Source organism: Python bivittatus, unplaced genomic scaffold (assembly GCF_059951505.1).
Source record: "Python bivittatus isolate LINGU-HERP-01145 unplaced genomic scaffold, Pbiv_v1 ctg000020_np1212, whole genome shotgun sequence".
Taxonomy (NCBI): domain Eukaryota; kingdom Metazoa; phylum Chordata; class Lepidosauria; order Squamata; family Pythonidae; genus Python; species Python bivittatus.
In genome coordinates this window covers 63288506-63316269 of record NW_028277030.1, presented here as the reverse complement: position 1 = coordinate 63316269, position 27764 = coordinate 63288506, and the positions used below count along the sequence as shown (strand labels likewise).

Below are 27764 nucleotides of genomic sequence, written 5' to 3'. Positions count from 1 at the left end.
AACTTCAGTGTTTGCTGCCACCAAGTGGATAGAGAGAAAAATAATCTCAGACATCATTCTGTTCAATGAATAAGCTTGTATCTGCTTATTTTAATTGAAATGAATTGAGATTAGCAATTGCTATAAAATGCTGCTAACAGATTTCACTTGATTCATCTCACTTTTTTCTTTCTCCAAATGTAAATATTATTGGAAGGGACATTAAATATGAATACGTAGCTTGGATAGGCATCCATCGAGGGGCAGTGATGACAGGTGTATGACTATGTTGTCGCACAAATGCTGCAATTTATATACTTGTGTCACATGTCACACAAATATAGTCATATTAAGCTCTTGGCAGCCTATTTCAACCAAAAGCAAGATTCTCCTAGCATTTCCTTCAACAAGATTTATTGAAGGGAAATGGAATAAAGTTGCAGAAACTTCAGCAACTGGGCTGCTTTCACTTTAGAACCCACTTGTTAAGTCAGAGACTTCTTAATTTTTTTTTTTTAATCCTAACAGCCTATTTGTGAACCAGTGAGAAGTGTGTTCATTTCCCTGATAACTGATAACCTAATGTGCAAGTGGCCAGTCTGTGAATCTCTCTCAGACTCTAAACATACCATTACAGGTCACTTTATGTCTGATGGCCACATATGGCCATACAAAGAGAGGGGGCAAATGGCGAAGGGTTATAGACATTCTTTAAAACAGCAGCATATTTTCTTCAGGCTTACACAGATGCCTGTAAAACGATGGGCTGCTTCATGTGCGAGATCAGGAAACATGTTTGAAGTTTTTTTGTTTTTTTGTTTTTTGGTGGCTTCAAGTCATTGTTGACTCCTGGCCAGTGTCTGGACTAGTCCCTGCAGTTTTCTTGGCAAGGTATTTTGGACGTGGTTTGCCATTGCCTGCTTCCTAGGGCTGAGAGAGAATGACTGGCCTAAAGTCACCCAGCTGGCTTTGTGCTTAAGGCGGGACTAGAACTCAGGGTCCCCCGGTTTCCAGCCTGGTGCCTTAGCCACTACACTAAACTAGTTCTCTTGGAGCATACCAGGTCCTATTTTTTTATTTGTTTGTTTGCTTATTGCTGCAATTTAAATGCTGCTCAATTCCAAAAAGGCTCTGAGAGGTTTCACTGTTTTTGCAAAGTTAGAATCTGTTTCAGGTGACCAGTTGCAGAGAAACACATCCATCTTCTCCCATTCATCTATATATTTAGCTCAGCTTGAGAATTGCAAGCTCTGACATTTTGTGACTAGACATCACTTATTCAGCCAGTGCACCTCAGTCACCCTGTGGTTCCATATTGCATACTAATATATCAAAATGCCAGTGGTTAAGATGACATCCGTAATTTGGTGTAGAGTTCTGGGTAATTCAAAAAGAATCAGTGTTCCTTTGCAGTTCAGGTTAGTTGAAAAACAGACTGCTTCTTAACTTAGGTCCTTGATTCACTTCATTCCAGTCAGCCAAAACTCTGCAGAGTGATTTTAGGGCTTACTATGGCAGTAAATATGAACATCATGGTTAGCATCAATTGTGCACTGAACTTCTGTGATCTCTGCAAGGAGAAATTAGAAGCTGCTCTTCCTATTTTGCAGTAGAAGCTGTAAAGGGGAGAGAGAAAAGGCACCAATGTGGAAGCTATGGCAGTGTTTCTGCCTACCAGTAAGAAAGAAGTGCTTACATTTGTGTAGCATATACATGATATAATAATTTATTAGGTAATTAGCATTGATAAACTTAGTTTTATTTATTTAGCATATAGCACTTACATTATTTAATAATAATTACTACAACCCTATAAGGTAGGCTGTTCTCTTTCTCCGTGTGGTGGAGGGCTAAGGCTGAAGGGAAGAAGTAGTGTTTTGGCTAAGTCATTTAGTGAGTTTATAGTAGAAGCAAGATTAGAAGTAAAGTCTTAGCTGCTTCTTAGCTACATCACTACAACAGTTGACCACAGAACAGATTTGTCAGATATATCATAATTAGGGACAATAGTTGTATAACAGTTTCATTTAACATTGCCAGTGTGACACAGAACAATAATAAATGATATGAGAATAATCTTAATTGTAACAACATTCTGTAAGAACTGTCTTCCCATTGTAAATAGTAGGTCTGTCTCCTTCCTTTGCTCAACAGGATGAGGGTAAAAAATTAAAACACCCTACCTCTGTGTCATAATTCTAATATGGTCAGGACCCTTTGCTAGTTGTTAGTAATGTAATATCTTTAAAAGAATATAACGGGGGGGGGGGGGTTGATTCACTGTTATTTAGAATGTTTTAATAAGATTATTTTTCTTTAATAACTTTACATATCCTACAGTGGTGAAGATTCATTTCTGTGCCTAAGTTTTACTGTGTGTTGTGAAAATTATTTTATACTGAGAAATAGTGGAAGTCAAAATCTAATCAAGTCATTTAATTTGCTCCCCCCCCCCTTTTGGGCTTTTTTCAACCTTGTGATATCGGTGCCACTCAGCTAGTGAGGAAATTAAAATAATTAATATTGTCTCACGTTTTTGTCTGTCGAAAAGAAAAAAGAAGGAATGCATTATCTTCTTTTTCATTATTCAACAAAAGTTGTAATTTTGATACATTACAATAAATGACATGATAATGTATTGGTAAACCAATGTATTTCTTAAAGTATTAGTATGTTCTGACTTTTGCTTTATATATTACATATGTGTGTAGCTTTTCTACTAAGTATAGCCTTCCTATAAATCTCAGTAGGATGCAGCAATTTAGGAAGACCTGTGTTGATTGCTCTAGAAATTCCTCAAAATGTAAAATCTCTAACTGTATTTCAGGTCATATTTAAATAAGTGGCAAAAAAAAAAATAGAATAATATGATTGTGTTTTCATTGACAACACTCCAGGCTCCAGAAGCCAATGCTAGTGGCCTAAGTAATGTTGAGAATGGAGAGGTGTAATCTGTTAAAATAAATGTGAGATTTAAAAATAACTAAAATATAGATGAGATACTCAAATGTGTATGAAGATGTCAATATAAGTATATACTCAGGCATTCTACCATGTTTCTAGATTACCAATAACTTTTTGTTGTAATTATTTATATTTCTGAAATGATTATGAAATTCTGTAGTTGTTTTCTGAACATATGGCATCCAGCTTACTTCATCTTGTAACAAATATTACATTGCCAATTTTCAAGCTTTTGAAAGTGACTCTTCCCCTTAGATGGGCATGCAGGCACATACCTCTCACAAATGCAGGTAGTCCTTGCGTTACAACAGCAATTAGGACTGCAATTGCCATCCTTAAGCGATGCGGTTGCAAGATGTGACATTATGTGACCATGTTGCTTAGCGACAGCAGATCAGGCAGTCCTGATTGCCATTGTTAAGTGAGGACTGCACGGGTCATTAAGCAAGGACCGCACATGACTGTGACTTCCAACTTCCTGCTGGCTTCCCCATTGACTTTGCTTGTGAGAAGCCGGCAGGGAGCATTGGAAATCATGATCACATGACCATGGCTTGCTGCAATATCATAATTGCGAGCCAGGTGCCAAGTGATCATGTGACTGCAGGGACACTGCAACAGCCAACACTCCCAGGATCGGTTGTAAGTTCCCCTTGTTCAGCGCCATTGATAAGTTTGAATGGTGACTGAATGAATGGTCATAATCCAAGGACCACCTGTATGTTCAATGATACAGGTGTATTCTATCATACATAACATGTCTAGAGTATAAGTTCACTGGGTGTTTCATTTCTGTGTAAAGCATAGATAGAAAGCTAAGAAAATGTCAAAGTGGCTTACAAAGAAATTGTGCATTCTTAGTTTCTGAAGTCTGCTTGAAATTATAATTATGCATATGCATTCTCATCACAACAAAAATCAACGAATAAATCTTAGAGACATATGTTCTAATTTTCTTTTAGATTCCTCTTGTCTGGCATGGAAGACATGTGGAGCAAGTAATTGAATAGGACTTAGTCTGAAAGTTTCTAACAGTAGTGGATTTGAGAGACAGACCCCCAAAATATCTTGTGGGGCTTTCTGTTGTAACATAACTAGAGACAAGCAGACTTGGAGGTAACTTAAATTAACTATGGGGTTAATATGCTTTTAATGAAAAGGATATTCTATGGTTTGCTAAAAATGTTATTAGAATAATATTTATTCTATAAAACTCTATTATAGCATATTATAATAGAATATAAATGCCCTCTTTTAATATTAAGAATAGTTAGCAGTGTAATCTTATGTATGGTTGTTCATAAGTAAGTCCCATTGTGCTCATTTTATTCCCTTGTATGGGTATCCCCATCAAATAGCGGGAATACTGAATACGTATTTATTTGTCTTTAAGTATTTTTTCTACTTCCTCTAAATGGCTGTTTGCCCTCATCCCTGATGTAAAAGTCACTGGTGATTCCATGTTCGCATTCCATTATTTTCTTCCTGTAGATAATTCCATGTTTGTTTTTCCTTTTTTCTACTTTATGTTTCAGATTGTGCTGTTGATCTATCTGTTCCATTGTAAAAATAGCATTTTTCATTTCTCTTAATACAGTGAAAGCTTCCCTGATCTGCAGGGTGTTAGGTTTGGGCTTTTCTGTCTTGTTCGTTTTGTTATTTATATTCATACAGTTTGAAGGTTCAAGTTACCATGATGGCATAAATGAAGACTTTAAAACATCTCACATGAGCTTCACAAGGATGAACATAAGAACAAGAACCAAGAAAATAAGTAGAAAATTGAGTAACAGGTTGAGGCCTCTATTTGCAGCAAGATCCATTGTGGCAAACTTTGTGTTTGTTTTGCTTGCAGTAGAAATCTTGATTGCTGTTTCAGGCAGGTTCAGTTTCAATCACAATGAGTTACAGTTGACATATGTGTGGTTGCAGTACTCTTGTGTGAGCATTTCTTGACTCCAATATGAGCATTTATTGTCCAACACCTAAGAGAAAATGATTAGTGAGCAACAGCTAATGTGAGTACACAGTGATACCCCTTTCCCAAACTCACCTTGAAAGAAAATACAGGCAGTGATTTAATAAGCAATAATTTACCATAAAGTCCATATTGGTATTACATTTTCATGCCAAATAGGAAAGAAAACTTCTCCCATCCAACAGATGTCACAGTTTAATAAATTGTATTTAATATTGATTAGCTGCTTCAAGTTACAGCAGTACTCACAGCATTGTTAATTATCTGCTCTTGTCCTAAATACTGTTAACATTGTTTATAAAAAAATTTAATATAGAAAGCTATATTATTAAACCACTGATTAAATGACTGATTTCTTAGACACACTTGTTCAGTGCTGTGTGCTCGGATTTACTCCTCAAGGCACATTTTCAATTATAATCAGGTACCCACATGTTCTTTTCAGTCCTTGCCTTATCCCTCTTCTCTGATTTGGAAGCCATTAAGGGGCTGGTGCTACCTTCATATTTAAACTGAATTTGGCTAAAGACTCAGTGAGTCAGTTCCTACCTTCTCTCAAGCTCCAGGCTGAAGAGTGAGGTGGATCATTAGATACTTGGAGCATAAGGTCTTATAATCTTTAGGAAGGGAGATATAGAAAAGTTTGGATTACGCTCTGCCAAAAAAAGGACCAGTTTCTTGTTTGGGAAATTGGATGAGTCATTTTGGCTACGTTTAACTGTAGTGGAAACGGTACTTAAAATACTCCCCATCAAAATGAACCCAAGCTTTCCTTACAGCTCCAGAGTGAAAGTTTGAGCGTAGTTTCTGCTCCTCCTCCCCCTCCTCCTATTTTTTTACATATATGTAATGTATGTAAATATAAAAAAATATGGAGCTGGACACAACTTTTTGCTTCTGAACTCCTGCAAAACTGAAAATCAAGTATTAAGAATTCTGTTACCGATTACAATTCTGTTTAGATTTATTTGGAATTAACTCTGTTGAATAGAATGGAATTTACTTCTGAGTAAATATCAATGAGGTTACTTTAATAGGGAGGATAGAGTTGTAAAATCTATAAATTTTGGCTTGATTACTAAAGCTAGTCAAAATGCATGGGCTCCTGATAATAGGATTAATCATGAGTGAGTGAGTTATTATATGAAGGGTTATAATTCAGAACAAGAGTTTCTTGTAGTTTGATTTCTTTTCCAGGTCTCTTATATTAGATAGTATAACTTGGCTACATAGGACATCCTACCACCATTAACTATTTTTATTTTTGTTTGGTTTCAGCTGGAGTGTTTTAAGCATGTACTTTAACCTCCTGGCATAGGGTGTTTTACTTTTTAATAAAAAGTGGCATAAAAATTCAAATTATATAAAATATCATTTTTCAAATTAGATTTAATAAGACATTGTTACTGTGGTCTCTCAGAAATTACATGATTGTATCTTTTTTTAACAAATGGGAAGATTTCTAATTTCCAGGACTTCCATGATGATGACCTTATTTTTCTGCTATGGTGTGAAAGCTTTGCATATACTTTGGGTATAAAGACAAGATGCTTTATAGCAATTAGTCTTGCTTTTTGTATAGCAGCTTTTTATTTTTAAACTTGTGTGCTTTTTAAATATTCCAGTGATGGCCTTTGAACATCATTTGGAACAATTATGTGATTTTAGATTAGCAAAGAATGCACCATAGGCAAAATCATATGTGGAAAAAGAATGTCATTTGGTCAACATTTCCTTCACATATTTGTGAATGTGATGTGATGCAACTGAGCATTGTTTATCGAGCCTTCAGAAGTAAGGAAAGGTTTCAGTGAGGCTATTAAATGCACAAAGATGGAAGAGTACAGAAACACCAATAATGGAGGAATGGATTATGAAGATGGCTGAGTTTGCAGAAATGGCTAAATTGACTTGTTTGATTAAGAGGGGAACTACAATGACTTTTATAAAAGGTTGGAAAGCCTTTATAGACTTTTTGCTGCAAATTGATAAAAATGAACTGATTTTTGGATTTATTGATTAAAAAGGTTTGTTTATGGGAAGAAGGGAACTATGATATGTAGTATGGGAGGGTGGAGATGGTAATTGCTATGTTTGTAACTGCTGCAAAGATGATCAGAAGTCACTTCTTTACATACCTGTTTCTTTTTTGTTGTTCTTTACTTTTTCTTTTACCCTTTTATAATATCTTTTTCTATTCTATATTTCTGTAGTTTTTTAAATCTTTGTAAAATCTTTTAATAAAAATTATTCATTAAAAAAAAGTAAGGAAGGGTTGCTAGGTAATTATCTAGCTATACATCTTCCAATTTTTGCTACCGGAAACATGTACAACATACTGTAACTGGATATAAAGGGAGCAGAATTTTGAAATTCAGTCTTAAAATTGAAACAGTTGGTCATTGAGAATAAAATACATTTATTTTATACATTGATAACCTGCTTTTCCCTTTATCATGGAATTCAGAGCAACATATAGGGAACTTGCAGCTTTTGTTAGAATGATGAAAGTGAAATTGTGCCACAAGCTCTTCCCCTTTGGGGCATGCGTGCAATGCCACAACACTGTTGACATCAGTCTGACAGTTCCTTGCCCCCCATTGCAAATGCTGCCTCCAGTGGATTTCCTGTTTAGATACTTCTGGAAACCACATGCGCCTTGAAACCAGTATTTGATATCTGATAGTTGATATTGTTCATTATGCAGTTATTGGTTATTTTGTATAAATGAGCCCTGTTCAGCATGCAGAAGCCAAAATTGGACAGGTGAGAGAAGGTCTTGAAATAGGCAATAATGATCTGAAAGCAGCTTGTCTCAGTAATCTAAAACATAATCAAGTATTAAGGAAAAGTTCCTCCTTTCCTTTTCAGTTCATTTCAAACTTCAAAAATAGACTCATAGCTCCAGTTTAAACAGGGAGACAAATTTTCAACAATAATGAGGACTACAGAACTTTTGCTAAAATTCTGTAGAGTCACTGAATTAAATCATTTATTAAAGTTTATTTCTAGTGAGTGACAGAACTATCCTTGCTTTAGATTTAATTTTGGCATGCTTGATTTATGGTCAAATAATATTTTGTGTTGCACAAAAATGACTGAACTCATTTTAATGTATTCAGCAGTCAAACTTAAAATAAACAGAAGTAAACCAGAATATCTTGTTAAACAGTTAGCCTTCATTTTATTTTAGAAACAGTTTGGAACAGGTTGTTTCTCAGTAGGGAAAATAAATTCATACGTGACATAATTGTGGTATGAAGAGTACATTCTCAATGTGTGGAATTACTCTAATAATGTAATAAATCATTAGACATTTTTTTCTTACCACCTCAGTTCCTCAGTTATAGTGATATCATATACATATGCAGTTAAAGTGACAGCCTGTACACTTCATAGAAGTGATGAGCTCCTTGTCACATGTTCCTAGTCCCATTGCCTTCCACTCTTTAGCACAGTTTACTGCAACCGGTTTTAATCATAATTAGGCTTATATTGGTCTTAGCAACAATCATTTTTAAAATTAATTTGTTTAATTTAAAACTAAAACTAATTTAAAAATTAGTTTAAAGCATTTATTAATAGTAGGCCAAATTACTTTCAGGGTAAGATCCATGCCTTGGATTATCTTTTCTTTGTTTAAAGCTGGTAGGGAGATCTGTGCAGGAGACCACAAAATTGAAACTTTACTTAGAGTCCTTAGTTCACTCAGTTTGTTAAAAACATTGTATGTGTATCAACTGTGTGTGAATTCTTCTCTATCAAACTTTTCTTTTAAAATATTAATATTATAATTATTTGGCTTCTCTGTAGGTAGAAACAAATGCATTTTTATTGAATTCTCCAGGTGCCAGTTTTAGAGAAGAAATTAAAGGACCAAAATGCACAGAACATATCAGAGTCAAGATTTTTAAAGTATAAATATTTATTTTGATTAACTAGATTTCAGCAAAATGCAAAGCATTTTTATCAGTAATTTCACTTAATTTTATATTTGGGAAAAGTATTGAGATCAAATTTAATCCTTTGCTTTTTTTTTAGCTGTGCAAAAATGCTATATGTTATATGCAATTGGACAACAGGTGAGCTTCTAATGCAACCAATCAAAAGCTGTTGTGCAGATATTCTTGTTTGCTGGGATGGATACTTTGTGAAACAAAAACATGAAAGGTGTTTTGCAAGAATTCACCATCTAGACCTTCTGTTAAATTATGTGAATGAAGAGCAACTGCATAATGAAAGGATCACCTGGGGGATATCCCTAGTGCTACAGGAGAGAATATATTTGATATTTATAAATATATCAAATATCTAAAGGTATATTTATATTTGGCTGCAGTCCTCATCAGAATTCTTGCTTTTGCTTGCTTTTGACTATATGTCTATTAAAATACTTGTATTTCAGTTGAACAAGGCAGTAAATATGCAATACTTTATTGTCATTTTCAAAGCTTACGTCATGAAAGTGTAGGGGAAAAGTTAATAATAGCTTCAGTTAACAATCCAAGTAGCCTGACATACATGTATTTCCTAGAATATATAATGATTTAATTGTGCCTTTAACATAGTACATTCAGCCCATTCTTTATTCAGACATGAAAGTAAATACTTACAGCTGATTAGCAGTAATAAATAAATAAATAATCTGGAACCAAAAGTTCAAGGCCACTATTTAAGATTTTATAGTTGGACATTTTACACATCATAACACAAGTAATTATAGGCACTAATCATCAGCATCCGCAGAAGACTTCCTTTAAAAATAAAGCAGGCAAATTAGCTCATGCACAGCCTTGTGATAGCAGTTTTCAAATCACTGTTCAGTACAGGTGCTTTTAATGGTTACAGTGAGTAAGAGTGGAGATGGTGAGAAATTATTTAGGCCAAGTGCTGGACTTTCTTGCATGGATTTCCTTGTGCCGGATGTTTCTTGTTTGGTTCTTTTCTCCTTCTCGTGTACATTTTCCTTTGCATAATGTAATGAAGATCAATCAAAAGAAGCTGGACTTCAGAGAAGCATCACAATGACACATATAAGCAACAGACATATTAAGATAAGACAGAAGTTTACAAAAAGGTCCTGAAGTCTTTGTCGTGTTTGTGGATGCACCTCAATAGTTGAGGCTCTCCTCAGAGCAGAGCGAGTTATGTACTGGACCTTCTCCATGGCAACAGGAAAGCAGAAATTTAAGAAAGAGTGGATTTTAAGAAGCAGAGACTTTCAGGAATAGTACAATGTGCTTAATATCTTCTGTTTGAGAAGTTTTAAGAATCTTTGTGGAGCTAGAGAAAGTAGGAAAGTGAAGTGTTAAAATTACAGCAAACCGTGTAGATTATCAGCAAGTGTAGATTATTTCAAGGTGACAGAATGCAACACATTTCACAGTGAAAACAAGTCTTAATAAAAAACAAAACATGTAGCAACTCTATACCATTATTCTAAATGTCACAATATGATATGGAAAAAAGCAGATTGCAGTTAAGTGTATCTACATGCCTTCATGGTGTTTGTTCCTAATAAGATAAATCTACAACTGTACACAGAACCTGTGTACAGTTTTAGCATTCCTGGTTAAAACGTCTAAGATGTTCTGGTGTGTAAAAAAACCTGAGTAGGAAAGCAGTCTTGAGAGACAGTAGATGTTTGACACATCAGTTGTGATTTGTGACTCACTAAGCTGAGTTCAGTCCACCAACCATGTATGGTGACTCAGAGTGCTCATTAAGCCTTCTCTATTTGATGCCTGCAAAAACAGAAAGGTTGTCAAGCACCTGACAATCCCCAAAACATAGTTGGTGGGCTGCATTCAGTTTGAATCATAATTTTTGCTGGAATGGTTTGTATAAATAAGCTTCACAATCCCTGCTTGTCCATCCATTATTTTCGGCTCTGTTTGATTGTGGAGAGATGAAGAGCAATAGTCTATTAGCCATCAAAAATATTTGCCTGACACTATGTCCAGTTTCTTTTTTTGGCTTACATTTGTCAGGGGTTGATACTGTAATAACAAAACTGTATTCTCAAGGGACTCGGTAAAAACGGTATCACTCTTTTAGCCAAATATGGACACAGTTATACTAAAATATTTATCCTGCTCCAAGCAGGCTATCATGAATTAAATACTTACAGATTAAGCACATTCATTAAACATATCTTAACACTTCACAGATATATCTCATAAATAGATGATAGAAATATTTATTTTATTGACATGTTGAGTAAAAGCATAAATATCACTCTGTTGAATTTCACATTATAATGACATTTATTTTATGGAATTTTCCATGCTTTTTGGAAGTTCAGCAGTTTACTTGATGGTAAGATATAATTCTGTTTCTGACAAGGTTAACAATTGCTATTTGAATATTTTAAAAATTAGGAAACAGAAGAATAAAATAATTAACTATTAATCCGCACATACTAGCCCTCATTTTACAGCAATATGTAATAAAGTCATCTTTGCTGTATGTAATATATAATGAAGAGAGCTATTTTGGTCTAATGGTTAAAGCACCAGGCTGGAAAGCAGGAGACTGAGTTCTAGTCCTGCTTTAGGCATGAAAAACTGGCTGGGAGACTTTGGGCCAGTCACTCTCTCTCAGTCCAGCTCATTTCACAGGGTTGTTGTTGTGGGAAAAACAGGAGGAGGAAGGAGTATTAGGTATGTTCACTGCCTTGAGTTATTTATAAACTTAAGAAAGGCAGGATAAAAAATTCTTTAAAAGGTCACTGACATTAACTTGCTTTAATACTGTTGCTTTGCTTATAAGTATTATTTTGACTCTGGAAGCATCTTAGAGCTGTTCTTTAGTTTATATCTGATGATAATTTCAGAACTACTAAGACCTTTGAAGGAAATGAGAATCCTATGCAAATTTTATAGCAATTGGGACTGTGATTCAGTTTTTATTCTGAAAATGTTACTATTTGAAATTAGTAGGAGTGATATTCAGAATATAGAATTCTATTTTCTTGTGCCTAAAAACTGAATTCTTGTAATAATATTGTAGTAGTGCTTTTTTGTGTTTAACCAATATTTACATTTAAATATTTGTTTTTCTATCTTATTTGGATTATCATGGATGCCTGAATCCCTCAAATCAATTTAATTGAAACTATAATTATACTGTTATTAGGGTGTCCCTGTGTAGAAAAGCTATATTGAAAGATGGCCAAGTACTTTCTTTTATTTTAATAGATAAATCAATTAAACAAAGGGGAAACTCATTCATGTGTTCTACTTTTCTCATGTCCCATGTAATGCAGGTTCCAGTTGACAAAATTCATTAGAAATGTTAGTTAGTAGTTTCTATTTTGTTTATGTTGTTCTGTTTTAAATATACAATTGGCATAACTAATGCATAATCCTTTTAATTTTTTTAAAATGATTTTTACTAACAGCTGCAGACTTACTCAGTTATATTAAGTAAAAGGCTCATGCGCGCTCTCTTTTTCTCTCTCTATATATTTCTGCTTTATCCCTATGAAATAGGGATAATTATATTTTACAGTTTTTCTTATTTTAAGGCTGCTTTAGGGCCAACACGTTAAAATGTCTGTTTTCATCGTCCAGTTATCAGGGGCTGTTTTCAGTGATGCTTCCCATCCCTGTCTGATTCTCCTCAGAATTTCCAATGTGACATAGGAGTGGAACTGCATATTGTTCCCAAGAATTTTACTCAACAGTTGTTAAAAACACATACTGGTTGTGTGGGGGAGTTAGACTTCCCAAAAGGAGGTTAGCCCACATGCTAAACATGGGGCCAGAATGCCCGATAATGATATTGGTCTGCATGTGAATATTTACAGTGAGATAACACAACAGAAGTTAACTTGTGGAAGAAAAAGTAGAAATGCGAATCCAGAATCATACTATGAAGGATCTTTTTTTAAAAAAACAAACTATGTATGCCTAGCCCTAACCTTCCTTTAAAATCCTGAATAATATATCAGAAGGGGCCATTCCATTTTTTCTTTTGAGAAAATATTTATCAATGTGATTCTTGGATTAAAATGGAGGCAGATTTAATTATAAGCTGATGCCTGATATCCATGTATGTAGCAATAAATTTAAAAAAATAAAAATGATAATAAGATTAGTTTCTTTGATTTATGTATTGCATAGTGAAGGGCAGCCGGGTGTGTTTCTCTCATAATGGAATGCTGTAAAAGCTTACTCAATGGTTTATTGTTTTTGAGGACCCAGATAATGGTCTTTTAATTCTCTTGGGATTTTTAGTCTTCCTGATTTAAATATATTCTTTTAATGTTATTGTTTCAGTGTTGTTTAGATTTTATGCTGTGCTTTAAATTTATGTATTTTGTGGTTTAGCCTTCATGTTTTGAGCTGCCCACAGAACTGATATAGAAGTGGAGTAATGTAGTCTGTCTGTCTGTCTATCTTTCCATCCCTGTTTTAGAAACTGTGTTGATTTTTGTTGTTTTAGAGTCAAAACTTTTTTACAAACAACTGAATAGTAAGAATTGTTTTTCCATTAGAGATCACGAGTCTCCTGCTGATGTTCCCTCTGAAAGGTCATGCAAGAGAAAACAGATTGGAGCTGATGGGAAGCCCAGTAATTGCATTTCTGGGCCCTATTTCTCAGCCTTATTTTGCCAAAAGTCCTTTTTTGGTTCCTTCCTTCCACACTGCATAATTTAATTGGAACTTTGACCGATATGAATTATTAATTTTCATACAAGTAGCTGGGTTTTCTTTATGATCTCAGTTACACCAATTGGAAGTCTAAATTTCGTGGTCAGTGATGGGTCTGAAGAAAAGTTTGTCTTCCTATTTGAGCTTAATGAAAAGCAGAGATTAGATCAAGGAATAGTAAAATAAAAGAAAATGAAAGGTGAATAAAATAGAAATGCCATGAATGTATTTTAGAAAATATTTCAGTGTATTGTTAATTAAGGGTAGAAAATAACAGTTTGACAAAATAAGAATAACTTGTTAAGATATTAATAATAGGAAGATGCCCAAAAAACTGAGGGAATGAAGGCTGGATATAATAAGCGGGTCAAGAAAGTTGAAAAGAGGCAGTAAGTAAAAAGAAATATTAATGCTGAATGTTAAGAGGAAATATTAAAGGTTACTGAAAACTGTATAACTTGTATCATGAAAATCTTCCTCCATTGTAATCCAAGAATTACATTGATAAATGTTTTCTCAAAAGAAAAAATGGAATGGCCCCTTCTGATATATTATTTAGGATTTTTTTTTAAAGGAGGGTTAGGGCTAGGCATGTTATGTTTTAAAATCTGAAAAATGTTGATTATACAAAATTTGTAAATTTGCCAAACTCTATTTGGCTCCTGAAACTGAATTAGTACTTGGTGAAAATGTGACTTTTTTCTAAGAATGTATTGATCCTTAAATCAGCTTCTAAAATTTGCTAACATTAAAGTTGCAGTCTATGTAAGTTACACAAGAGTAAACCTCACAGAATAGAGTGGAATTTTATTCCAAGTAAGCATTCTTAGAATTGCACTGTTAATTAACAGTACACCAAATGGATAATAGTATAAACAAGCTTTTTACATTAAATCTGGATATTTAAGAGTGTTTCTTACTAAAATGTATCTTGGTTTTGCTATTTTAAGAGGCTTGACCTCTTTTTTTTTCTTTTTTTGACATTTTTGTTCATGTTTATTGTTCAATCTCTATAATAGATGATAAAATGATATATTATTCAAAAATTCAATTATCTGGAACCTATTTTGACTGCTATCCTGCACAAGATTAGAGTCTAAATTCAAGATTTCTATAATAGGATTTAAGTAGTTTAGTCTGAAAGTACAGGATCAGAATTGTTGGCTAGGATCCAAAGAACTAGAAAAGAACTACTAGATCTTCTTGCCCAAACTCTCTGTGCATGTGTTTCTTGAACACCAGATCCCACATCCTATCCCCAAAAAATAGTATTAAAATTGAAGGGATTTTCAAAGCCAATTTGTTCAACGAGAGACTGATACTAAACATTAAGGACTTCCCTTTATTACTCTCTTGAACTTCTCTTATTTACTTTTTGGACCCAATATTTCTTTAACATATATGCTTCATTTGCTTGGCAGCAGTAAAAATACACATACACAAAATACACATTATTGACACCAGAACTGATATATGGATACTACAACTGATACATGAATACTACAAAGGATACTTTTAAAGGAAAACTGGTCATACATCTAACAAAAAATAAACTAGAGAGGAGAGGAATGATAAATGCTGTGGTCTGGATCTTTCCTTGTCCTGAATTATTATTTATCTGATGTCTTTTACCATGCTTTTTTCCGCTTCACCTCTCCATTTCCTTATTCTCTCTTTTTCTTTCTCTCATTGCCTCTCTCTCTTTCTCTCTAACATGCATACAAAATGCTTGATATGTCTGCTTCTTTTCTAAAACAAAAATAAATGCAGAAGGTAGCTTGAGTTCTGTATCAAATTATGATTTTCAAGAAAGTCATAGACTTTTTTGTTAATGGAAGCAGGACAGTTAATTTGAAAATCAAAAGTCATATTATAATAAAAATAGAATCCCTTACCTTGATGACTGGTGATTGCTGAATTATATGAATATGTGCTGTGGGAAACTAAAAGACGTTCTCTGTCATCAGATTTGTGGAAACAACTGAAGTTCACTGAGGGAAAAAAATAACAAAAGTTTAATAGGCTGGGCTCATGATGTCATTCAGGAATTTAACTCCAGTGATTGGTTATACAACAGATTGCAAGAACAGAGATATTGCAGAGCTAGCCTTGTTTAAGGCAAGGATGTTTAGTATTTGATCTCACAGGGAAAAAAGAGTGAAAATGAGATTGTGTGTTCATAATACAAAAAATCCAAACAAACAAATGATAGTTCAGTTAATAATACTTAGACGATACCTTTTCATTCCACTCCATTCAATTGAATGATGCAAGATAACACCTACTTTTAGTAACACACATACATACACTACTAGGTGTAAAAAAAAACCCATGAAATTTCATGTACAGTATGGTTTTAACATACTTGGGCTGCAAAATCTGGATGAACAGATGACAACAAAGAGATACCCAAAACTCCAACTTTCAGTGGTCATCCAGATTTTTGCAACCCAAATTTGATAGCTCAACACAAGCTGATATTCAAGATGTTTTTCAGTTAACAAATCAGTGTACCACAGATACTTGAAATTAAACTCCCAACTGTTCTTAAAGTGATGTGTTGAAGGAGAGTTTATAGTGTTTATTTTTTAAATATTTTAAATGTTTCAGTACTGCTTTACAATCAGGAGTCTCTCAAGTCTACTGAAAGGACATTTGCTGTTCATTGGGTGGGGGAAGGGCATTGCAGTCTGGTATTGTGTGCTTAAATTAGCATTTGGATTTATAGTCCAGATAATTTGGACATTGAATGAACACGGCAGATTGTTACTATGTATACTTCTTTCTTAAAACAGCTCAAGAGATTCATATTGTTAGGTGAATTTCCAACATTGGCAGCAAAATAAAATATATAGCTTTACTTGGCAGCTGATTTTGGCCTGTCTTTTAGCTGAGCATTTCAGGGTGATATAAGTGGCAGTCTTTTAAGTAGCAGTTATTGTTGTTCCTTGTCATTGTTGGAGGTACACAGGCTTTTAAGAGAATGGCATTTGCCCTTTCAAAAAGAATCTACTTAAGATAGATTAGGTATCCTTTTGTTTATCATACATGGCATTGATATTTCACTAATGCTAGCAAGCTATTGGAAAAGGTGTCCTGTGTTTCATCTAATATATTTGGTTTATACATATTGTTTTAAAATATGTATGGCTAGTACTCTGTGTGTATAAATTTTATTTAATTTTTTTATTTAAGTGAGAAAAGAATACTGTGAACTTAAATAAATATCAACCCAAATTAGTTTTGTTTGTATTGTTTGTTCAAAGTTGAGAGCTTCCAGTAATTAATTGGGGCAGTATATTAGGAAAGGAATAATATATTAAGGATACTGTGATTTCTTTAGGTGATATTGTTAACAATAACAAATGTATTGTTAGTCTTTAAGGTCCCACAAGTTTTTAGTTGTATTTGCTGCAAAATACAACTAAACGTGGCAGTTCCTTTGTAAACCAACAAATAAGCAGTCCTTCTGTGTATTTATGAATATTTGACAATCTACACTGGATTAAGTCAGCCTTCCCAACTCTGAAGATGCTGCTTAAGAATTTTGGAAGTTACAGTCCCAACTGATCTGGCAGGCTTCAGTTATGGGAAGGTTGGAGGGTAGCTGTATTGGGCATGTCAGATTCTGTTACAAATGAGTTGGATATATGCTGTTATGCTGCACATTTCACCTTCTTACCTCTTGGCGTCTGTACACTGGAAATCTTGAGATTGACCTAATGTAATTTACTGTGCCTGTATTTGTTGGTTAATTTTCTTCTAACCAATGATCCTTGAATTCTGTTAATCCCAGTAGGAAACAATTCCCTGTACTTTAGATTTGGGTCTTTTCAGATCTTTTAACATCCCAATTGTCCTTTTGTCCCTTCTGATCTCTCAGGAATACCACTTTTTTTTCAGGTGTCATGTTTGAAAAGCATCCTGGCAGTTCTGAAGGGTATGGTACCCATGTCAGGATTTGAATCTCGTGGCCTTCAATTCAGTCACCCCACTCCAAAATCTGTTTTCTCTATCTCATTTCCTGCCTTATAGCAAGAAAGCAAATCACTCTCTTGTGATTTTGGGGTCCCTTTGTACTTTTGCTTTGAACCCCTAATATGTAAACTATGCATGTATGACATGCTATTTCCCATTTTCACTTGTCTAAAATCCCATTTGGATTTAAAGGATATAGTGGTTTAATAGGCACAGGTTTGCTTCTATTAATCCATTAATGGAGGGTTTACTACTGTATACAACTGCTTAGTTCTTTTTCTTTTCTCTCAAACCTCTTTTCTGCTGTTTAGCTTCCTTATTCACAGGATTTCTTTCCACTCAACTTTATAGCACTTCTTCCCTTTATTTCACCAAGTCTTAGGTTTTATGGGACATTTTAATCCCATCCTTGTACAAGTTTTCTATTCCTGTTTACGGTACACCTTGTAAAACATGGGTGCTTTGTTCCTTATAGATTTGGAATATTTGTTGATAATTTGTAATACCAATTGCTCAGCCAGTCTCTTCACATATGATGTTATCTCTTCTGCAGACAGAAATCTTTAAATGAAGTAAAGTAAATGTGACCCGTTCCTTCTTGAATTTAATATTTGCAAGTTTTAAGCAAATGTGTGCTTGTGTGTGTGCAGAATATTTGTGGAGGAAGAGAAAAGACTTTGAAATCCCCTTTCAAGTTAAACTACTCAGGTACAGAAAGTTCCTGAGAAATGTTAGAAAACTATGAAAATCCTGAATGATTTGAAATATTAGCACACTTAAAAACAGCGTATTTGGTGTTTTGTTTTTTAATTTTCTTCAAGGGACAAAAATATGCAGCTGCTGCTTACATGACCTTAAATGGAAATAATCTGGGCTTTCTCCAGGGGGATTAAGACTCTACCATCAGAACATGTTTCTTTTTATTTTTTTTATTTTTTTTAATTTTTTTTTTATTTTTGAGATCTGATAGAACATTAGTTGGAACCACATTTAGGGAGGAAGACTTTTATATTTTCTAGCAGAATTATATTTCTTTTACAAACAACACCATTATCTATGTATTTGATGCCCGTATTGGCATTTTACACCCACTATATGTTGAAGTATACTGTATGCAGGTGTATACATATTTCAGGCATCTCAGAATGTATGTTCAGAAGGATGAAACTTAAAAAATTATGTCATAATCTTGGCAGTGCACACTGGCATGATTTACTGATTCAGAATGTTATTTCTTATACATGGTTGCACATCTAGGAACTGCCATACACAATAGAATAGCAAAAATGTTAAACTATATTTCAGGTATCACTGCTTATACAGACTTATATGTTTATAAAAGAATTACAGCTCTTCATGCGGATTTAATCATTGGCACCTTCATTTTATCAGATTACTAATACTTGTCTTGAACATCTTCTGAGACAATGGAAGTCATTAGCTATCACAGCCAGTCAGTCAAGACAGGTGCACCAGTATGTTGAATCAATGTAATGCAGTTTTATATGTTTAGATTTGTTACGATGCTAGTCATATACAAAACAGTAGGAAAGATGTTCTTGACATTAATGAATGCAGAAATAGCTAATCTGTGTATTCTCATAAACTAAAAATTGACCTAAAGATGAACTACTGGGTATAATCATTTTTCAAAAGATAATGGTAATTTTAAAACTTTACTTGCAACTGGACTTTTAGATAGATGAGTGTTATTCATATGCTATTTTGTTGTTTGCCCTCTTGATGACACCCATGTGTTAAAATTGCTTTTTCTTTTTTTAAAAAGCAATTTTTATTTTTTTAGAAAAAGGAAAGTATTCACTGGGAACACAACCAGAATGCTTGTTTAAATAATAGCAAATAAGACCAAATTTAGAACATTAATACAGAGCATGAGAATGCTATTAATTCTGCCTTGAATGTTTCTTCTCTTCTGTACTCTTGACCAGGTTTGAAAGAATATGAAATATATTGTTTGAATGCCATATTTATGCACACTCTTTTAATTATTGGGTTACAATCTTTTATTTATTGGGTTACAATTTGGTATTTTTACCCAGTGGCTAAAGTTATTACAAATAGAATTGTTCCTATAGAAGAGAATATATGTAGCTCAGGGTTGAACTGTGAAGTCCTTGGTGCTCTCTGAGCTTGGTTTGTTTGCTGGCAGACATTTCACTACCTGACTAGGTAACATCAGTGTGAGTGGGTGTGGGGTTTGCTCCCTGAGGTAACACTTATATAGTGGAACTATTCCTTAAATTCAGGGGAATAAGTCACTTTCTAATCATTTTTGGGAATTGCTTATTAACTACTTTTAAGCTATTAGAGACCTTTGGAATGACAATTTTTGAAAAGCCTCTGTGTTCTGAAAATGAGAATATGATGCAATAAGTTTCTGTATAGTCTAAATTTAATGATAAGCTTAAAAACTGAATTAATTTTATATTATCGTTATTACAGTATATGGATTTTTTTCCTCTTAATTTATTTTGTTTCAGACACTTTTTTGTTAGATTAACAGAAACTTAACGAATAAGAAAACTGTTTTAATTATGGTAATATATCTAGGTTTTCTTTCTTCACTGTATAACCATGATTAAATATTAAGAATAATATGGGATTTTTGCTTGTAATATTGGGAAAACTAACTCCATTTTAATTTGTAATTGGCAGATTACAAATACATTATTGTAAATTAAATTGTAAAATAAAATTAAAATTATCTTTGTTTACAAGTTCCTAAATTATCTTTGGAATTTTTGGAATGTATTTGTTATTGAAGAGCACCATGAGAACATGGTATGATTTTTTTTTCTGTCCCGCATGTCATGATTTAATGCATCATGATCCATTTCTCTCTTATTAATACTTTGTTTCTAGCTGTCAGCATCTCAGTGTGCAGATCACAATTTAGATGCCTGACCATGCAGGAAATACAAAGTAACTTGTAATTGTTCTCAGAATTATAAAACATTAGCATCAATTAGAGCAAATTCATCATGTATTTGATAATTATAAATGTAGATTCATCTTACACAAGAATTTTACAGTTTTACCATTTTAGCAATACTAGTATTTTACTAGTACTTTGCCCCTTGTTCACTTTGGAAGGCTTCTTGAATGAAAGCTCAAGTAAGCAAGTAAGATTTTTACAATGTGAATTCCTCCTTTGTTTTGCATCAGAAAATGTTACATATCTGGCAAAAAGATGTGCTAAGAGTCTTGTAACTTTGGAACTGTGTTGAGTGTTTTCCTGATAAACTGTTCCAGGAAACAGTGAGATTAGTTGTGTTCTTTGACATGTTTTGAGTGCTGGATGAACACAGAGGCAAAGACATATGAAGGAGAGATAAAAGGCTGTAATGCCAATTGAGGTACTGTTCAGTAACAAAGAGTTCTGGAGTTGGATTATTTCCATTTTAACAGCAATTATTGACTAGAGGCCAGAGATTGCATTTGTTGCTTTAATTATTACTTTTCAGCTATGTTTTATACAAGAGAAAATTGCAGCTTTGAATAACTTACTGGAATTTACTGTAACATTTAAGAATAATCACTTTCAAATCTTAGCTGTTCATTCTCGGCATCATACATTCTGATTAATTAGTATACACAGCCTAGAGTTTACCATTAGCTCATCTTAAATTGTGTCCAGAGAAAAATTAAAACGTGAGCCATGGCTGCATTTTGGGTACCGCATGCACCAAAGGAATACTGAGTGGGAGAGGGACCAACATCCTCACAGAAAGATGTTGCTGTGCAGAGTGATGGCAAGAAACAGAAAAAAGATCCTGTGTGGCTTGTGTAAGAGAGGATATAGGACTCAGCTTCTCTAAAGACCTTATCCAGGCATCATTTATAAAGCCCTTCATGAAATGCAGTCTGATTATCTGTGAGACTGTCTGTCTGCAATAGTTTCTGCCCACCTGGTATGGTCAGGCAGAGTGGGGGCAAGGAAGCATGCCTTCTCTGATGCAGCTCTGCCTTCTGAAATGGCATTCCTGCAGATATATGGATGGTGCCTGCTCTCTTAGGGTTCTGGGAGATCCTTTAAGACCTGGCTCTGTTCCCAGGGAGCCCTGGGAACCCTGATGTGTTTTTTTGACTGTTATGGCTGGTTTTTTGTTTGGGCTGCTATGTTTTGTTGCTATGTTTTTAGTTGTTTTAATTATATATTTTGATATCTTGTAAGCCACCCAGAGTCTTTTGGAGTGAGTGGCCATAATAAATTTAAATCGTCATCCCTGAGCTGTAACATTGTGATGTGCAGCTTATTCACTGGTTAATAGCAATCATGTGGAGATGCATATAAGTCATGAACTTATTAAACATAACTGTATGCTGATGGCACAGTTGGGTTTCAGTGATTTTTGTGGAAGTCTGATCCCTTGAAACAATTATTCACTTAATGCATGGCATTATGCACAGCTTAATCCTGTTTATTGACAAGTGATTTCTGTGGGTTAATTTAATAATGCATAGGAGTATAGTTTTTAAATTCATTTGTTCAATTTATATCCTGCCTTTCCTCCAAGGCTTCCAGATGGTATACTGGTACTCTGTTCTCCATTTTTTTCCCGCTCAACAACCCCATGAGTATGTCTCATACTTAAAATACTCAATGAAATCAATATTATATTATTCTCCTTAAATGCACATTTTGGCTGTATGACAGCATATTTACAAGTGAATGTTAATTACCATCCTGTATTATTTGATAGCTGACTTTTATTCACTTTACCTTTTGTTTACTGACATGCTTCTCTCCTTTTGCTCTAAAACATACATTGTCTGCCTATTTATAGGAAAACATTCACACATTAAAGTCAAAAAGATGGATTTTCGTGAGTTTATATTCATGACTAGAAATAAAAGCACATGGGAGAATGGCAATACAGTCAACTAGTTTTAGAAGATATATGGATAGGATATCCATACCTGCTGTTAAAGGTTCTTGGAACTAAATATATACAGTATTTTCTTATACTCACAATTACCTTTCCATGTATTTTTATTCATGGGCACAAATTCCACTCATTAATTATCACTTAGAATTTCTATAAAGATAACAGATATATGTTTTCCTCAGATGGCCTTTATCAGGTTGCTGACTTTTGAAAGTCAAGTGTCCTATCAAGAACCCTTATAGTGTCAACTGGCAGAGGTCAGTTTTCTGGAATGGAGCCAAATGGTTAAGCCTTTTACCTTTTTCTTACTATACATTTTCATTTTTCTTATTGGACTAATTGCATTTTCAGCCAGTATAGATCCTGTCAGAAGTTGGCTGCTTTTCTAGATGATAGATATCACACTAAGGTAGTTTCTTACCCTTGTGAAAAGCTTGTTTTGCTACCTGTTGGTGGAGTATATCTCTTCATAAGATAGAATCTGAATATTTAAGTTGGGCTAAGTATTCAGTTAGGTTTTCCTGGCTATTCAAGAGTGATTGGATGTTACTTAAAGTTTGGAGAGTCTTCTTTAATGCAGTGACTTTTACAAACTATGGAAGTAGTCTTCACCTTTAGTAAACCCATCTGATGAATCTTTGCATGCAATCTTTGTAAAAAACTAAGCATTTAAACTTTTCTGTAGCTTAGGATGCTTCATTTAATAGTTAATTTAATAGAGCCAGTTTGGTGTAGTGATTAAGGTGCTGGCCTAGAAACCATGAGACTGAGTTCTAGACCCCCCCTTAGGCATGAAAGCTGGCTGGGTGACTTTGGGCCAGACACTCTCTCTCAGCCCAACCAATCTCACATTGTTGCTAGTAGTTATTTGAAAATAGGCAAGAGTATTAGATACGTTCATCACCTTGAGTTGAGCACAATATATAAAAAAAATGGGATAAATATAATAATAATACCCCAGACTTAACAGTTGTTGATAAGAAAGATCAAAAAAGTCTGGATAGTGGATGTTGCAATACCCGGAGACAGCAGAATAGAAGAGAAAGAACTGAAGAAAATCACAAAATATAAAGACCTGCAAACAGAAGTAGAACGACTATAGCAAAAGAATGCAAAAATAGTACCAGTAGTTATAGGCGCCTTAGGTATAATCCCAAAACATCTGAAGCACCACTTGAATACCATCAGCATTGACAAAATCACCACCAGTCAATTGCAAAGGCAACTTTACTTGGAACAGTTTATAACCTGCAACAATACCTTTAACACCATCAAACAACAACTTCTGCCTATCCCAGGTCCTTGGGAAGGACTCCATAAGTGGATAAAAATGCCAGTCTAAACATCTGGCTGGCTGTGCGACCAACCACAGCATACAATAGGAAGTAGCACCTAACTGACCTTGACTCATCTCACAAAAGCTAAGCAGGGTCGGATCTTCTTATACTTGGGTCGGAGCTCACCAGAAAATCCCAGGATTGTAGGCTAGAGTGGGAGGGTGAAAAAAAAATTATCAGAAGAAGCCAGAGATAAAACATTCCCATGTTGTTAGCAAGAACGCTACACGGACATATCCATTAAGTAATCAGGAATCAAGCTTAACTCAAATAAGAGTTTACTTTTTTCTGTATCTTAATATTGTTATCACATTGTCAAGCTGTGTTGCATGAATACAGTCAAAGTATCCTGGTCCAATACATTAGCATCATGTTTATTACAAAACACAAGAAATGTACTTAAAATATACATATGCCAATGAATATTAGTCACAGATATATCAAAGATTTCTGCCCAAATGTTTGGAAGTGTTATTCAGCCCAAATGTTTGGAATTGTTTAACTTCTTAATGGTTTCATTAAATCATGTAGTAATAAATTTGGGTTTAGGATTAATGTTACCATACTTTCTACTTCAGGATTTTTAAAAAATTAATAGGATTCTTTAAGGGCTTTAAAGAAGGTGAAAGTGTGTAATGATCTTTAGTGAATTTCACTGTAATGAGAAGATAATATAAACACTTATTAAACAAGTGTTTCTATACTTAGGAGAGACCTTCTGTTATCTCTGGAAAATTCCAGACACACTTGCTCTGAATGTCATCTGAAGTGCCACCTAGAAGTGTTGTCCATAACATTGGCCAGGATATAAGTAGAAACTTTCTGAAAATGTGTGACTAACTTTAGTATAGGTTTTCACAGAATTATTTTTTGCTAATGATATGTATTAGATATTTTTCATGTTACATAAAAGTGTACATGTATTTTAAGATTTTGTAGCTGGTCCATAGGTACGTAGAGTGAACTCTTCTTTGCAAACATTTCTGTCATTAGAAATAAGACAGAATAATGTTTTTCTCACGTCAGAGCTTAACTTGTAAGAACCAGAGAGGAAAAGAGGTAAAATAGCTCATTTAAGCTCCTTGAATTATTTTCAGTGTTCAGCCTGGCTGTAAAATTGCTAAATGAATCTGCACTATGTGATTTGGCATACTAGATTCAGAATATAAGGTTTCTGCATTCCTCTTAGGTTGTCATCTGTGTTGATCACATCTTCTGTGACATTATAATAGGTGGATACTGTTTGGAATATTGTAAAGTACCCATATGCAGAACCCAATAGTCTAATTTTTGGAGGAAAAAGCTATAGACCATTTGCACATAAAAAGATAATTTCTAAATACAAAATCTAACAGCTGAGACTTTAAGAAACTAACCCCACAAAGTGCTTTAATTTGAGCCACATTTGCATATTGCATGTTCTAAATATTATATTTTTTACTGTTCAAATTATTCCTCATAGCGTTTATACCATTAAAAGGCAGAAGCCAGAACCGAACTCACTTTTATGTAAGGTTCACTGGTGTATAGAGCATACTATCAAGTATATATTTAAAGAAAAACCTATGTACTTATTACAGAATTATTTATTGTTGTACTAGGCTTCAGAAGCAGTTCAGGTATAGTTTTTAAACAGCTTAATTTTCATCTATTGGATTCCTCCAAGTTACTGATTAATTAAATTGATTTGTTGACCCTTTCAGGATGCTACTTTTAATATTTAGAAGTATCAGATAACCTATCTTAGTTTCTCAGAATTTTCTCTGCTTCAGAACTTGCTGTGAGAATTCAGTACCTTGTACCCTATAGAAATCAAAAGTTCATTTGTTCTGAATAAGTCAAGGAAGGTACATTTATGGCACTAATAAAATAGTGTACTGTAAGCTGCTTAGATTCACCTGATTGAAGCAGCATTTCCTTTAATAAATAAATTATTTAAAGGTTGGATTTAAGTAGAAAAAATAGCTAAGACTGACCACTTAGAAGTAAATGGCAATTAAACAAATAAATTAGCATACACTGATATATTAATAATAACATAATGTCTTGGATTTCTCAACTCTGGTATCCATAAATTTTAAGAAAACTAATATATAATGTATAGCCTGCATATGATTTATATGCTGCAAAAAATCAAAAACCCATAGAGCGTGTTAAGATAGGAACTCGTATTATAGGAGTACAGATGACCTAGAAAACATTCTGCTTGTTGCAGAACAGTATTTCTCCCAGGCATAATGTCAATTTTTTTCCTGCAGTTTTCTTAGCAACATTTTTGGAAGATGTTTGCCATTGCCTTCTTCCTAGGGCTGAGAGAGTGACTGGCCCAAAGTCTGCCAGCTGGCTTCATGCCCAAGGCAGGAGTAGACTCACTGTCTCCCAGCCACTTTAACCACTACACCAAAAAGTCTTTCATACATGCCTACTGAGCTGAAAATATCTGTTTCTTCTAAAATGTCATATTTATATTCAAAAGTTTCATAGAAGAATTGTAGAGTAGGAAGTGGCCATTTACGTCATCAGGTCCAATCCCCTGCTCAGTAGAAAAACACTTCCTCTGGTCAAGCTCAACTAGTAGTTATGCAGATGCATCTATGTGAGTTTTTTTTTGGCAACAGTATAAAGCTGGTTTACCATTGTCTTCCTTTGGAAGTTTTTCAACTTCCCAGTCTAGTTTACAATCCTGGGATTTACTGGCGATCTGCTTTGCATGCACTAAACAGTCCAACTCTGCTTAGCTTTCTTTGAGATCTGGCTGGTTTGTGCAACCACTCATGAGCCCTACATAGAGCTGACTTTCATAAATCATTGTAATACAAAAATTAAAGAACAGGTTTTTCATTTATATAGTTTTATTACCTACAATCTTTATTGAAATGTTACACAACACAAACTGTCAGTGGCACAGCTTTTCAATGTGAGATATTCATGCTTCCAAAACATAAATGAATGAATTCCATAATGATGAAAATGAAGAAAATAGAAACCTGTGTGTTAACACTTCAGTTAGGTTTCAGTTCCATAAAAATGTAAAGCTAGAAAATACTGGACAGAAACACTGCAGATTAAAACTTCTATAAACTGTGAAACAGTTATGTTTCAAGTATATCCTGAAGAAGAAAGTATGGATTTTTTAGTTTCCAAAATATATTCATGAAGTAGATTTCTCCTGACTAAGCACTCTGATAAATGTTATAAATTACAAACATGAGAGGATGGTAGATTTTCCTCATTTTATGATTTTTTAAATTGTATTTTTCCTTTATGCATATTTTTGTGCAGGTTCTGAGTGGATCATATCATCAGAGTTATCCAGCTACAAACTTTCAGGACTACAATAATTGGGAATCCCTGATGAAAATTAAAGAAGGGTTGTTAAGACAAAAAGAAATTGTGATTGATAGGTAAGTAAATCTACTGTAACCTCCGTTTGCTTCAGGTTTGCCTTGTAAAGCAGGCAATCATCTCAAAGAATAATTTCCAAAAAGAATGGAAATGTGCTCTGAAAAGTATGAGAGGCAAGTAGAAGTTGACAGAAATAAAGTGAAAACATGCAGATAACAGACTAGAGCTTCTGTATCCTTAAGAAAGTATTAATATCCAGGATTATTACACTGATTGTGGAAAGAGTTAAAAGTAAAGTAGCTAGTAACATAATACAATTGGATAAATTTTTGGTGCAAAGTACAGTTCTGAATAAATATATCTGATCTTACCTTGCCCAGTAAAGTCCAACTCTGATGGGGTCTTAACCAAAGCTCTTTTCAAGTACTGCCGTGAGTACCTTCATCAAAAAAGATACAGATCTAGAAATGATGCAGAAAAGGAATTAATGCATATTCATATAAGACAAGAATAAAATATTTACAGATATTTGGTTAAAGAATTGACAGCATTGGGAATGTGGCAAACAGAAGTTCTTAAAATAATGAATGGTGTAGAGACAGTGAATACAACTCCC

General features: G+C 34.1%; 2 protein-coding genes across 5 annotated transcripts in view; one reads left to right on the top strand and one right to left on the bottom strand.

The window, feature by feature from the left end:
- CEP85L (centrosomal protein 85L) overlaps positions 1-27764 on the top strand; it is a 113695-nt gene that overhangs the window by 55491 nt on the left and 30440 nt on the right. For both annotated transcript variants that reach the window (XM_007427756.4, XM_007427755.4), the window contains exon 4: positions 27086-27207. In XM_007427756.4, coding sequence (XP_007427818.1) covers positions 27086-27207 — 122 coding nt within the window. The remainder of the gene's footprint in view (positions 1-27085; positions 27208-27764) is intronic.
- PLN (phospholamban) lies at positions 57-27754 on the bottom strand. 3 transcript variants are annotated; one of them, XR_003084672.2, is made up of 4 exons: positions 27520-27754; positions 23868-23951; positions 15474-15569; positions 57-1595 (listed from the first exon to the last, which is right to left on the bottom strand). XR_003084672.2 is itself a non-coding variant. In XM_007427754.4 (4 exons), exon 4 carries the CDS (start codon positions 10086-10088, stop codon positions 9930-9932), a length of 159 nt encoding a protein of 52 aa, XP_007427816.1. In that variant the 5' UTR covers positions 10089-10204; positions 15474-15569; positions 23868-23951; positions 27520-27754; the 3' UTR covers positions 5058-9929. The 3 variants fall into 3 exon arrangements, 1 of the variants encoding a protein (XP_007427816.1); XR_003084670.2 differs by lacking the exon at positions 57-1595 and adding an exon at positions 1690-4928 and having other exon boundaries at positions 27520-27730; XM_007427754.4 differs by lacking the exon at positions 57-1595 and adding an exon at positions 5058-10204.